Source organism: Trachemys scripta, chromosome 5 (genome assembly GCF_013100865.1).
Source record: "Trachemys scripta elegans isolate TJP31775 chromosome 5, CAS_Tse_1.0, whole genome shotgun sequence".
NCBI lineage: Eukaryota > Metazoa > Chordata > Testudines > Emydidae > Trachemys > Trachemys scripta.
In genome coordinates, this window is record NC_048302.1 from 16,389,063 (window position 1) to 16,401,481 (window position 12,419).

Sequence of the window (12,419 nt, forward strand, 5' to 3'; positions counted from 1 at the left end):
CAGAAACACAAAATTGACAAAAGCAACAGAGGGTCCTGTGGCACCTTTGAGACTAACAGAAGTACTGGGAGCATAAGCTTTCGTGGGTAAGAACCTCACTTCTTGCATCTGAAGAAGTGAGGTTCTTACCCACGAAAGCTTATGCTCCCAGTACTTCTGTTAGTCTCAAAGGTGCCACAGGACCCTCTGTTGCTTTTGTCAATTTTGTGTTTCTGTTCCAATACGCGAGCTTCCAAGAACTGCAGTGGAAACAGACTTAACAGAAATTATAAAATGGCATGTTCTTACATGTACATTTCTTGCTATGGTCCTGGTCCTAACTAATTTCCACTCATTCATATATTATTAGTGAAAATTTAATGATTTTGTGGAAATGATTTTGTGCAAAGTTTTTTTTTTTTTAAGAAAGTTGTATAAATACAATTAATAAACTTCCCATCTAGAAGTTTAAGACCAAATTTTAGGAGAGCGGAGAAAGGAAAGCACTTTCTTTCAGAAGCATGGAAACCTGGAAAAGACCAAGAAATACTACTTAAACTGAAAACCAGGTGCAGGGATAAGGAACAGGAAGCAAAGCCAGATAAGAAAAGGGTTGTAATTCATATTACATGCAACTTATATGGATAAAAAGTTAAAAGGAACCTTGCAGAGATAGTCGTGTCTTTTCAGGGGCCATTCAAGGCCTCAATCCTGCAAAGATTTATGCATTAAGTTCAGTATGTCATTAGACTTCACAGGATTGGGGCCTAAGAGGCTCTGTCAGTCTGGTAGAAGTTGAAGAACCACCTATTTCCAAGCTCTGCAGACTCCTTATCTTTCATATTTGTTTTAAGAGATAATTTACAGCATCTCCTAGATCTTATTTTTATATTTATGTAGGCAATGGAACTAAACACTGAATGTACATTGTCTCAGTGGTTCTCAACCTTTTTTTATTTGCAGGACCCTAACAAATTTCGAATGGCATTGTGGACCCCTTTGGAAATCTACTGTCTGTATTATATATAGCTGAATTCTGTTCAGTCCGAGTCTTTCACAGACCCCTTAGACGTGGTCTGCAGACCACAGCCTGAGAACCACTGGTCTAGAAGAGCTGAAAGTATAAAATGGAGAGGGCAAAACCAAGCTGATTATTTCCCAAAGTAGAAAATCATTTCTCGTCATGTTTGTTTATATTTATAGACATTTCTATGAAAGTAAGCACCTATAAATGGACACACCATGCAATTTCATTAAAGGGGCACTGTAAGCTTTAACGTCACATTTCTGTCTGAGAATACTGTCTGCAACAAGTAATATTTACAATTACAATACATGGAAAAGATTAGAGGAAAAAATAATTCGCTTTCTTTTTTCAGTTCATTCACTTTACACATTTGCTAGCACTTTCTGCATAGTGAATCAGTCAGTCCATTTTCTCTGTGAGGACTTTTTCCACATAGCATCAGGGAAAAGAAAAGCATCTTAAAAAAAAACAGAAGATGAACTTGTACAACCATAAAAACTGGCAGGGGTACTCCAGGACAAGTACAAGACTTTAAGTTACTTTTTAAACTCTAAGACTTCAAGTTGATTGTGTCCCTGCAACTGCTAGAGAGCATAGGATTTTAAAATAAGGAAGTGTGACCCAACACACCTGCTGATGACATACACTTATTGACCTAATTCATTCCCACTGTCTCAGAGACCTCATTCCAGGCTTTAGCCAAAGAAAGCCAATGTTATTAATAAGGTGCAATTTCCTTCTTATACATGATTGTGTGTTTAACATAATTTCAAAGTACTTTGAGTCTTGGATAGCTTTGGTGAATTGCATAAAAATAAATACTGTATTATCCATATCTGATCTGTTTAGTTTTTATTAGTAATTTTAAAGCTTATTCGTTTGCAGATACTTTCGCAGCTAGCCATCTGAATGACTGAGGTCTGATATAAAAACAAAAATGTGCAGATGTGGTGCACCATCTTAAGCAGCTACATATTAGCTATAAGTTCTTTTAAACGTCTAAAATTCTGAAATGTGATGCACTTCACGTAGCATCAAAAGCTACAGTAAGTGAACTGCAAGACTTTTATTCAGTATTGCCATTTCATTCCACAGCCCTTGAAAAACAGTACAGCAAACCAAGTCATAAAGAAGGACAACCTGCAATGACTGGCGACACTTGAGTTGTCTGTCCTGTAACCGCTTTGCTATTAATTGGTTTTGCAAAGATCAGCTTGGTGATTACTGGGCCAGAAGTTGGTGTTCGGGTCTTCTTAGCAATCTAAAAGAGGGACATAGAGAGAGAGAGAAAAGAATTTTAAAATAACCTCATAGAGTTGGGATTTGAAATACAATTTTGTTAGGTTCATAATAAAGGGGAGGAGACAACACTCATATAATTGAGCAGAAGTGATTCATCCATAATATTCTACTGTTTCCCTCCCACTCACACCCCAATTTTTCCCTAGGGAGAGAATTAGGTTGTCATTAGTGCCATTTGGTCAGCCAGCGAAGTAAACAAAGGTGCAGCACAGCCACACTATTTCTTTTCCAGATGGAGTAAATCTCTTCCAAAATATGTCTGGTCACAAAAGACCCTCGGGCAGAAGTCCTAAAATTGTTTCCACACTCACCCAGAGTTTTATTTAAGAAGTTGAAGCATATTTGCTATCAATCCCTGGGAACTTTTGACATTTACGTTTAAATAGCTGCAAATGTTCTGCACACAGAAACGAAGGGTACTTTTTTCCTGCAGTGAACCTTCCATACCTGTGAAGACTGATCCAAGTCTTCGAAAATATGGCTTGATAAGAGACAGGTAATTTTAGCTGGTTGAGGGAGTTCAGGTCCAATTGAAAATTTATAAACAAGCCTTTCATCTCCCCATCCAATTTATGGAAATCAAAACCTGACCTCTTCAACAGAGCACTAGGTTGTGTTAGTCATAGTGATCAAATCTGATACTGGTATTCAGCTGGCAAAGAGTTGTGGGTTACTGATTTAGAATTAAGATACCTTATTCCAGTCACTAGGAAATATTTTAATTTGCTGGCCACGAAAGCTCCCTGCAGCTGTTTGTTACCAGTCAGCAGGTATAAATTGAGGCCCACGGCCTCAGTATTCTAGATATGGCAAGTAGGGATGGCTCTACCTTTAGCTTCTGGGCACTGTGTGGGAGCAAGGGTCAGGAGGGCATATACTCTAAATGAATAGAAGGGGAATTGTGGGGGGATAAGAGGACCTTTTGGAGGAAGAATGGGCTGGTTGCTGGTCCCCAAATACCGACAGGCAGATTGGGTGACAGTGGGAGAGTAGACTGCATCTCTGTCCAGTTGTCCCTTCAGTTACAAGGTCATGATCTAGTTCCTCTTTAGCCTCCCCGCCCACCTCCCCTCCATTTCTGCCAATGAGGTAAAAGAATCCTACAATCTCCCCCATCCCTCACATCTCACCTTGGGATGAGAAAACATACAAACAGGATGTTCAAAGCCCCTGGGATCTTTCAGCCCACCCCCAAATAGACATGTGGTGGAAAGAGGTAATGAAGCTGGAGTGTGTCAGTGGTGAAACACCTTGCGGTAAGAATGCCATTTCCAGCTTTCAGAACATCCCCTCCTAATTATGTGGTTTTGGAAGTGAGCCAAGTTGATTGGAGAAAAATTTTGGCTCCCCTATTAGGGCACTCTGATCAAAAGTCAGCCCTGACAATTACCAGTGTGGTAGATTAGAAGTTTATTTTTCCCACTCAACACCACCAGATTTACATCAGTGTAATTCCAGTGACTTGAATGGAGTTACTACACCATAAAACCGACAACAGAGTAGAGAATCAGGCCCTAAAACTTGGGATCAGAACCACAATTACATTTCATTCTAGAGTAACCTATAGAGAATAAAATCTGTGAACACTGCAAGAATTTGGACATGTAAATTATGATTTTATATGGCCACAGTAAAGAGGCCGTGGAGAGGAAGTTATTGCCAAGTGGGCTAGTTTCTAGTTATATTAATCACTGACTAAAAGCACCCGTGGTGTTTTGTTTTTAAGAAATGCTGCAGTTTTAAAATTGATCTGCATCAGCCCACCATCAGCTCCGAGACCTTCAAACAAGAACTAGCAGTTGGGTCATTTCAGATCACAGCAGTGTACTCTGTGATACGAGTTATATAGACAGCACCACTGGAGGAGTCAGTGCTCACATCTAGTGATGGCTGTGGGAGGCATTAGGCCTGTAACTGTCTGGAGAATCATCCTAGTACATTAGCTGCCGTCCTTTTCAAGGAATTTAGTGTTACTGTCTTGACAATGAAACCTCCCTAGTAAAACAAACTGTGCCTCTGTCCTCCCTCAGCTGTGCTCAGCCAACAGCAGCAAAAGGAAGATGGTTTTAAAACCAGACACAGCTAGAAAGCAGATCTCATTTAACGGAAACCATGGACTCCTCTGCACTGCAATGCAAAATTATTCCAGAGAGAAAAGTTCTACCTTTTACAATCCGTGAATCAAGTCCAGCTGTGGCCTGGAGATTTATTCTCCTTACATATACTGTACATACTATTCTATGCCTTGGCATTGATTTTCTCTTCAGTTTCAGAAAGTACAGAACCAAAAGATCAAAATATCTTTAAAAAATGTGGAAAGAAAATATAGAATATAATACAGTATGCAGCTCATATAGTTTTAGAGCCTTAAAATGAGGCAAAATTTACTATTAGCCCAAATGAAAGTTTGTTAGAACATATGGGAGACAGAAATTAGTAAACAGAAGTTTGAGAGTAAAAAAATATTAGCAGTACATTATATTTAATTGTTTGGAAAGAGCAGATCTCATCTACATTGCAGCGTATAATTGTGTAGCATGTAGGTTTAATGAAAGTTAAGAGTTAGCGCTAATAATAGACACTACCATGATGGGCAGCTGTTTAAAATCCTAAAATACATTTGTTTTAAAGAGATATTTATCAGTAAAATTGCTTGTACAATTTAAAAAAGTATCATAAATGCACACACATCTCTAACAGTAATTATCTGTCTACTAATAAACCCCCCGAAATTGTCTCTGCCCTGTCAGAAATCAGTCTCACCTGCTCTGGGCTATTACTATAATTCAGTCACTTTTACTCTCTGAAGTGACAAGGGATGTCAAAAAGTCAAGCTATTCCAGCATACAATCCATGTCTAGCAGGAACACCTTTGTTTGAGATGGGATTAGGTATTACTAATGAATAGTGATTCATCTCGTTTTAAAGCACTGCCATATATCGGGCTGCTGCTCATGTGAAATATTTTAGGAACACTCAAACTAGAGTTTTGGTGGTGGTTGTTTTTCTTTGCGAAGCCGGGGGTTGCAAGCCTGGGTGGTGGGGAGAGGGGAGCAGGAGGGGATAATTGCAGCAGAAAGAGATTGCAACTAATTCTATTGACTTGTGTCTGACAAGAATGTCAATTTTACGCAGCAGCTACCCAGGGCTCCCAGGTTCTGCAGCTCTAGAGCAGCCCTGCCACGCGGACTGCCCCGGACCAGGAACCAAAGAGCTTCCACACTCCTGGGACAGTGGGCATCCCAAATACCCAGCTGGCCCGGCAGTCTGGAAGTCCTGGGGTCCCCAGTTTGGGGCAGCCAGCATGGGGGGTTGCCCTGGAGCCGCAAACCCTGGAACTCGGGAGCCCATCCCAGGACTTCCATACTTCTTGAGGTGGAGCTGGGAACTGAACCCTGGTCAGAGCTAAGGCTTTCAGGGCCTCCAGCTCCACAGCGGGCAGGGAACCAGGCAGGTTTCTGACAGAACCCTGCCTCTGATTCAGCTAAAGTTCATCAAACCCAACTGGCTTTAGCAAGAAATGTCAAGTTTGATGAACTAGTATTTTCCAGTGAAGTTTCTGACCAGTCCTACTAGGTTCTTTGAATTGGAGTGTGAAGAATCTTCCCTGCAAGCAGCTCTCCCCTAAGGAAATGTGATGTGGCAATATCACAAGAGAAATGCATTCAGCTCTCTGCTCCGGAGAGAATACAAACAGGCTGCTTTGCAAGTGTCTTTATTTATAGTAAGAGTCAAATTCTGCCCGGGATGTGCACTCACAGCTCAGTGGAAACAGCACGCATGTATCTAAAGGCAGATTTTGCCCTTATCTGTTAGATTAGAATATGCTTATACAAGAATATGCTAGATGATTCTGACCTATACATGCAAATACAACTAACCTATACACAGTATTCTGTCATATCAAATCTGGAGATGTGATAGAGCAAAGGTGAAGAGAAGTACCACACCTATTTTTCAGGAAAGATGACTGAGCTTGAAGAAACAGGTTCAGGGAGCAGGGTTTGGAGCAGGGAGGGGGAGGAGAGAAGGCTGGTTTTTAATTTGAAGAGAAGATACCATTGAGGTGGCTTAAAATATTTTCTCTATTGCAACCTATCGGCTCTGCCAGTTATCACAGCAAGACAAATTCATTTAGCAATTGGAGTGGAGATGGGGCTGGGCATGAGATTAGATAGAGGCATGAGTAAGGCCAGATATACACTCAGAACTTTTGCTGTTAGTAATGGGGGTTGGAGTGTGATTTTTTTATTATATTTTTATGCTGGCAAAAGCCCTGGTATAGATGCATTTATAACATCATACGAGTCCTTTTGCTTGTATAGTTTATTTCAGCGGGAGAACTGATATAAGTTATATCATCAAAAGATCTCTTTTGCCAGTATAAGTTGCTTCTACACTAGGAAGATTTGCTGGTATAGCAAACCTTTCCTAGCATAGACAAGGCCCAAGTTTATAATGCATTTTACTCTCAGTAGCATTGAGGATTCAACATAGCACTAAGAGAGGGACTTGGATGCTATAGAATGTTTTACTAAATTCCAATTAGTTTTGCCTTTTCCAAAGTAATGGGATTGTATCAGTTATTTAAGGTCCAAACTGGAAGACAATGGGGCTGTACTGGTGTAACTGAAGGTCTAACATGACCTGAACAACTTTTAATACCAGTAATGATATATGTTAAGAACACAGCTAGATTCTCAGATCCCAGGCTGATTTTAATCAATTCACTTTTCAGAGTCAAACAGTATTTTAAATAAATAAATAAGATAAATTATTATCACTTTACATAGCCTTCCATTGGAGGATCTCAAATGGTTTTACAAATCAATTAATTAAGCCTCACAAAATCCTTGAGGTAGGAGAATAGCATCACCATTTCACACACTGGGGAACTGAAAAGTTAATCAGAGCCAGAAAGAGAATCTGGATCTCCTGACTCCCTCTGTCACAATTAATCGCCAAGATCAGGATTCTCAAACTTTGTAAGTGTGGACAAGATCTTAATAGTGAGATTATCTTTCCCTCACACAACACCTTCTCTCACATTCACGATCTTGTGGATCATGGATTTCTCTCCCATTTGCAATGACATAATATCCCTGTATTATGAATTTCTTACAAGGAAAAAGCAGTATGAGGGAAGTGTTTATATATTTCTGTTTTTGTTGCAGTAAGTGCTTTATTGTTTTTAAAACAGTTAGTCACACTGTTGAATCTTGGTCTGCGTTTTTTTTCTCCCCAATCCCATCCATTCCCCTCCTCTATATCCCTTGCTTCTCTGCACTTGCTTGTTTGCCACTTGGTCCTCTTCTTCTCCAGAATGATTCCCCTACCACTGGTCCACCTTTGACACTACTACATAAACTTCTCTGTAGAAGCAGCTGGAAAAAAAAAGACCCAGCATCACATGATGAGCCTGTTTCGTCAAGAAACTGCGGCAGTAGACCACAGTGCCCACACTAAGCCATAATCTACCCTTATGGATCTCTTTCATATTATTAAACATGCATGCAGATGGCATAGCTTTATAGGGGTGTGGTTTTTAATCAAAAACATTAATAGTAGCTTTTGAAAAGCCAAATGCAAACAGTTACATCTATTTTACAAATGGAACCAAAGGGGAAGAGCAAGTTCGTTTTGTAGAGCAGTGACTCTTAAGGCCTTGCAGTTGGACATACATCAGTTAATCAGGAAAACCTTCAGGATTCCTAAAGGCAAGAAAATAGCGGAGGACAATCAGGAAGAATCACAGCCTTTCAAGTCTCAGATGCCAGAGGCAAGAGGAAAATTATAAATGCTGAAACCCGAGAGTGCCACACAGCTTATGCATTTTTTCCTTTAGCTTTCTTTTAACTGCCAGCATCAGCTCTACAACTCAAGCCAAATGGCAGGAACTGATCCATTCTTAAATGTGCCTATGCTGAGTCAGGAGCCACCGCCTCTTTTAAAGATATTCTGCCAACCTTAACATTAACCATGGAAGTAAAAAAGAAATCAGTAGGGAACAGTCAAACACTAACAATCAACATTAGTCAGGGATTTGATCTTCAGCTTTGATGTGGCTACAAGCACTGAGCAATATGAAAAAAGACTGCACTGGAAAATAACACTGAGACTGTATGGTGCTTTAAAATACATAGTCTCAAATGTTATGCATGCTATAGTTTGTGTTTGCTTGCTGTGAAATATCCATTTGGAAGTTTAGCGCTCTAATTTGTTGGCTTATGGCTCCATTATTTTACATGCACAGCAAGTATTCTGTTTTTTATATAGACTGTTCGAGTTTTATTCTCGTATCCCCAGCTAATGTTTGTGGGAAGATCTTTTTTCCAGATTCAGCCGGGTGTGCTTTAGAAATGTAAACAGCAATCGGGAAGAAAGAAATAAGGATTTAGAAGAAATAAACTTAATATCCATGCAGAGTTCAATCTTCCTGAAGGTATATGGGATTAACTGAAACGCTCACTGAAGAATTCTCCCCACTGCAATAAATTCTGATGGCACAGACACGATAAACCTTAATCTCCCAAAAGGTAGTTGGATGTAAAGAACTTACAATTTAAATACATTCACATATGACTGGATACACTAGAAGCAATATTCTATATATACGCACAGTGAATTCTGAGGGTTGCGTGTGCACACACAGGCAAACACATTTCTATCAACAAAAACGAACCTTCAATATGGGAACAGTTTTAGTTTTAAAACAAAAAGGGTTTAATTTTAAAAAAGTTTCATTAGTACAACCCCTTTTACCTGTACTGTTTTTAACTGCTGCGTCTGTAATACAGAAGACTGGGCTGCAGTATTTATCAGCTGACTTCCCGGCGTCAAAGAGGAGACACCAACGACAGGCTTCATCTCTGGCCTCCCTCCAATGGTAACCACTTTGATCTGCTGGGCTGGTACCTTGGGGTCTCCTGCCTGAGCCTGAATTGTGGCCTTCTGCGTCTGGGGTAGTTGGTTGTGGGGTAGTGCTAAGACAATTGGCTGGCCAGCCTTTCCCAAAGTTGTCACAATTAGCTTTTGTCCTTCTTGTTTAATAGTTTGGTTGCCAAGTTTAAGATCAGTGGCCTTGTTCAGAATAATCTGATTGGCTGAGATGGTGACAGGAGTCTGAGCACCAAGTTTATGGAGGCCACTTTGCAAGGTAGGTTTTACTGTTGCATTAGTGTCAGTTTTTGTAATTGTGGTATTCACTGTAACTTGGCTTGAGTGATTGCTGGGCACGGTAGCTGGTTCTGTGGTGGCTGTGATTGTAGTTGCAGAGTCACTGGCTGAGCTTATGTTCACTATTTCTTCCAGTTCTGTTTCCATAGGAATAGCATCTCCCATAGGTGACGCCACAATAACAGCCTCAATGCTATCGTCTTCCATCAGAGTTATACCAGTGTCCATTATCTCCTCAGGGAGTAAGCTGTTCACCTCTGCTGACACCACCTCCATCGTAGAAGTTCTGGCAGTAAGGCAACGACCAGGCACTGCAACTGTATTAAAAAAAAATAATAATAAAGGTCAATTAGTAGGTCATAAATTATTAAATTCCATGACAACATACATTTCTGCAAAGCTTCATGAATAGTATTACCACAGAGGAACATAAGTGCACAAATACTGGAGGTGGAGGAATTTTAGCAGAACTATATTTTCATGTGAAATTTATCCTTGATTCTTTAATACATTTACTTGAATAATCCTAATTTAGATCAGACCTCCTCCAGCAGCATTACAATACACCCACATCTCCTTAGGCCAGAGAAAGCCAGGAATTAAAATGTAAGAGTTCATGAATGGTTTTAGTGGTCACACATGCCAACATTCATTACCAAGCTGTCATTCCATGGAGTTGTTTGAAGTAGTGAATGTGCTAATAGTTCACTTGTTTACGAGTATTAATTTCAGTGATCTCAGCAACAGCACATGGGAAAGCAGAGCTATTTTAGTGACAAACTTAGTTACCTATTGAACTTGATCACCAACCCATTTGAGAACCAAGCCAATAGTGCTGCTTTTCAAAGCCATGGATGATTTCATGCTTCGGTTGTCCCACGGGGTGGGGGGAAAAGCACAGCTCACTTGTTCTATACTTATTAGAAAAGAAAGAGCCTCAAATTGTGACTGTAATATAAAACATCCAGTGAATAAATGAACTAATCTGCAGGACACAGCAGGGTGTGCTGAATTGATTAGAAAGAAAAGCAAGCTTAAAAAACAGAATTAGCAGTGGGTTCTATACATGTGAGTCTCTTAACTTGAAAAACCTTGAAGAGGGGAAAATGAAAATGGCAGAATCTCCTGTAAATATGATACAGAAGCATGAATATTGGACTTCCCATTAAAAAGGTAACATTGTCAGTCAACAATGATCAGCATTTTAAAATACCTCCTTCACCATTTGCCTCCTTCCATCAGCTTATTTCTTTCACCTTGTAGTGGGTGGGCACACTATGTACCCTCTTATCATTTACAACATTCACGCTGAACCTCAGGGTGTAGCAACCGTAACACCTTGTCCTCGCAAACCTGGGTTTGCACGTTGAACAGCAAAGTACAGTGGTGCCATTTTTACAGCACTCCCATTCATAATTAATGGATTATTGTTGTGGATGGTTTAAAATGCATGGATTAAATGCCGAGGTTGCATTTATTGATTACAGTGCCACTGTGTGTCTGAATTTGCACCATTTTATGATAATAGCCAAACTGACCATAGAATAACTGTAGATTATTCACCCATGAAGTACAGAAGCTAGGGAAAAACTGCAGTATGTTATCTAGTTTATATGCTGACAGGCTGATGATGAAAGCAATTAACAGAGGCAGGGATTCCCACTAGTTTCAGTTTATTTTTGTTCATTAGAATGTTGTAAGAAAACTATACAAGAAAAAGACGATCAACGAAACATTTTTATGGTGCAGCTCGGAACTTACAGATCATTAACAAAGAGTTTTGCATCAAATACACTTGAAGAACTGAGAATCTTGGGGCAGGTCTACACTACAGATTTACAGCAGCACAGGTGCAGGTGTGCCGCTGTAGCGCTTCTGGTGAAGACACTCTAAACCGACAGGAGAGAGCTCTCCTGTCGGCTTAATAATTCCACTTCTGTGAGGGGTGGCAGCTATGGTGGTGGGAGAAGCTCTCCCGCCGACATAGCACTGTCTACACCGGTGCTTAGGTCTGTATAACTACGTCACTCAGGAGTGTGAATAATCCACACCCTTGAGCGATGTAGTTATAGCGCAGTAATTTTGTAGTGTAGACCAGAGTTTGGTATTAATGGCTTGAGCCAAGTTTGTTTTCTATAATAAACTTGATGGGAAATTTGGGATATTTTCATAACAATACTTAGCATTAGAACTTTATTCTTTGCCTGTTTTGGGAAAAGGCTAATTTTTTAAACATACTAGTATTTAAACCAAACTCCCTTATTTATTATTTTTAGCAATAGTGTAGGAAATTTTTTTGTATGTCATCACAAACACAGCTTGTTATGAACAAGAGTAGGCTTTGTATGAATTCTATGGCCCTTTAAAAAAAAATCAACGTTTTTGTTGCCATCAGGGATTGGAAACTTTTCTATAGCTAATTTAAGACCTACCAATTCCCTAGGCTAGTAACAAAAGACTGTAGAATCTAGTGGATAAGATGCTAGTTTCACATTTCAAAGGTTGCAAGTTCAAAATTTGTTCCTTCAAACATTTTTTCTACTCTATTAAAGCAAGGAAGTAATGTATGTGATGACAAATATTTCAATGTTAAAAAAAGCCAAGCTAAAAAGTGACTGGCTGTTTAAATGGTTAAAGTGAACAAGTCTCTAGGACTAAAAGCCATTTAAAATGATAACCCCTTTTGCAACATGGTTGATTTAGTAGCTACCATATAGTTATATGGCTGCACTGTTCCTTTTCTAAATAGGCTTTATTTGTAATATGTGAAATGTTATGCATTATGCCTCATGTAGGCAAAACTCTCACTCATCCAAGAGAAGCTCTGTCCACATGAGCTCTTTTGCTTCCATAACCAGCATAGGATCAGGCGCAAATTATTTTTCCAAAGAAACATGAATGAGACAAGATGGGTGAGGTAATATCTTTTTTAGAC

At 39.6% G+C, this 12,419-nt stretch overlaps 1 protein-coding gene across 1 annotated transcript in view; it reads right to left on the reverse strand.

The window, feature by feature from the left end:
• Positions 1 to 11,459, reverse strand: part of LIN54 (lin-54 DREAM MuvB core complex component) — a gene marked incomplete in the record, with an annotated part of 35,870 nt that extends 24,411 nt beyond the window's left edge. The window contains 3 exon segments of the mRNA XM_034771993.1: positions 2,147 to 2,267; positions 9,071 to 9,801; positions 10,274 to 11,459. Coding sequence (XP_034627884.1) covers positions 2,147 to 2,267; positions 9,071 to 9,760 — 811 coding nt within the window.
• Positions 11,460 to 12,419: the final 960 nt, after the last annotated feature.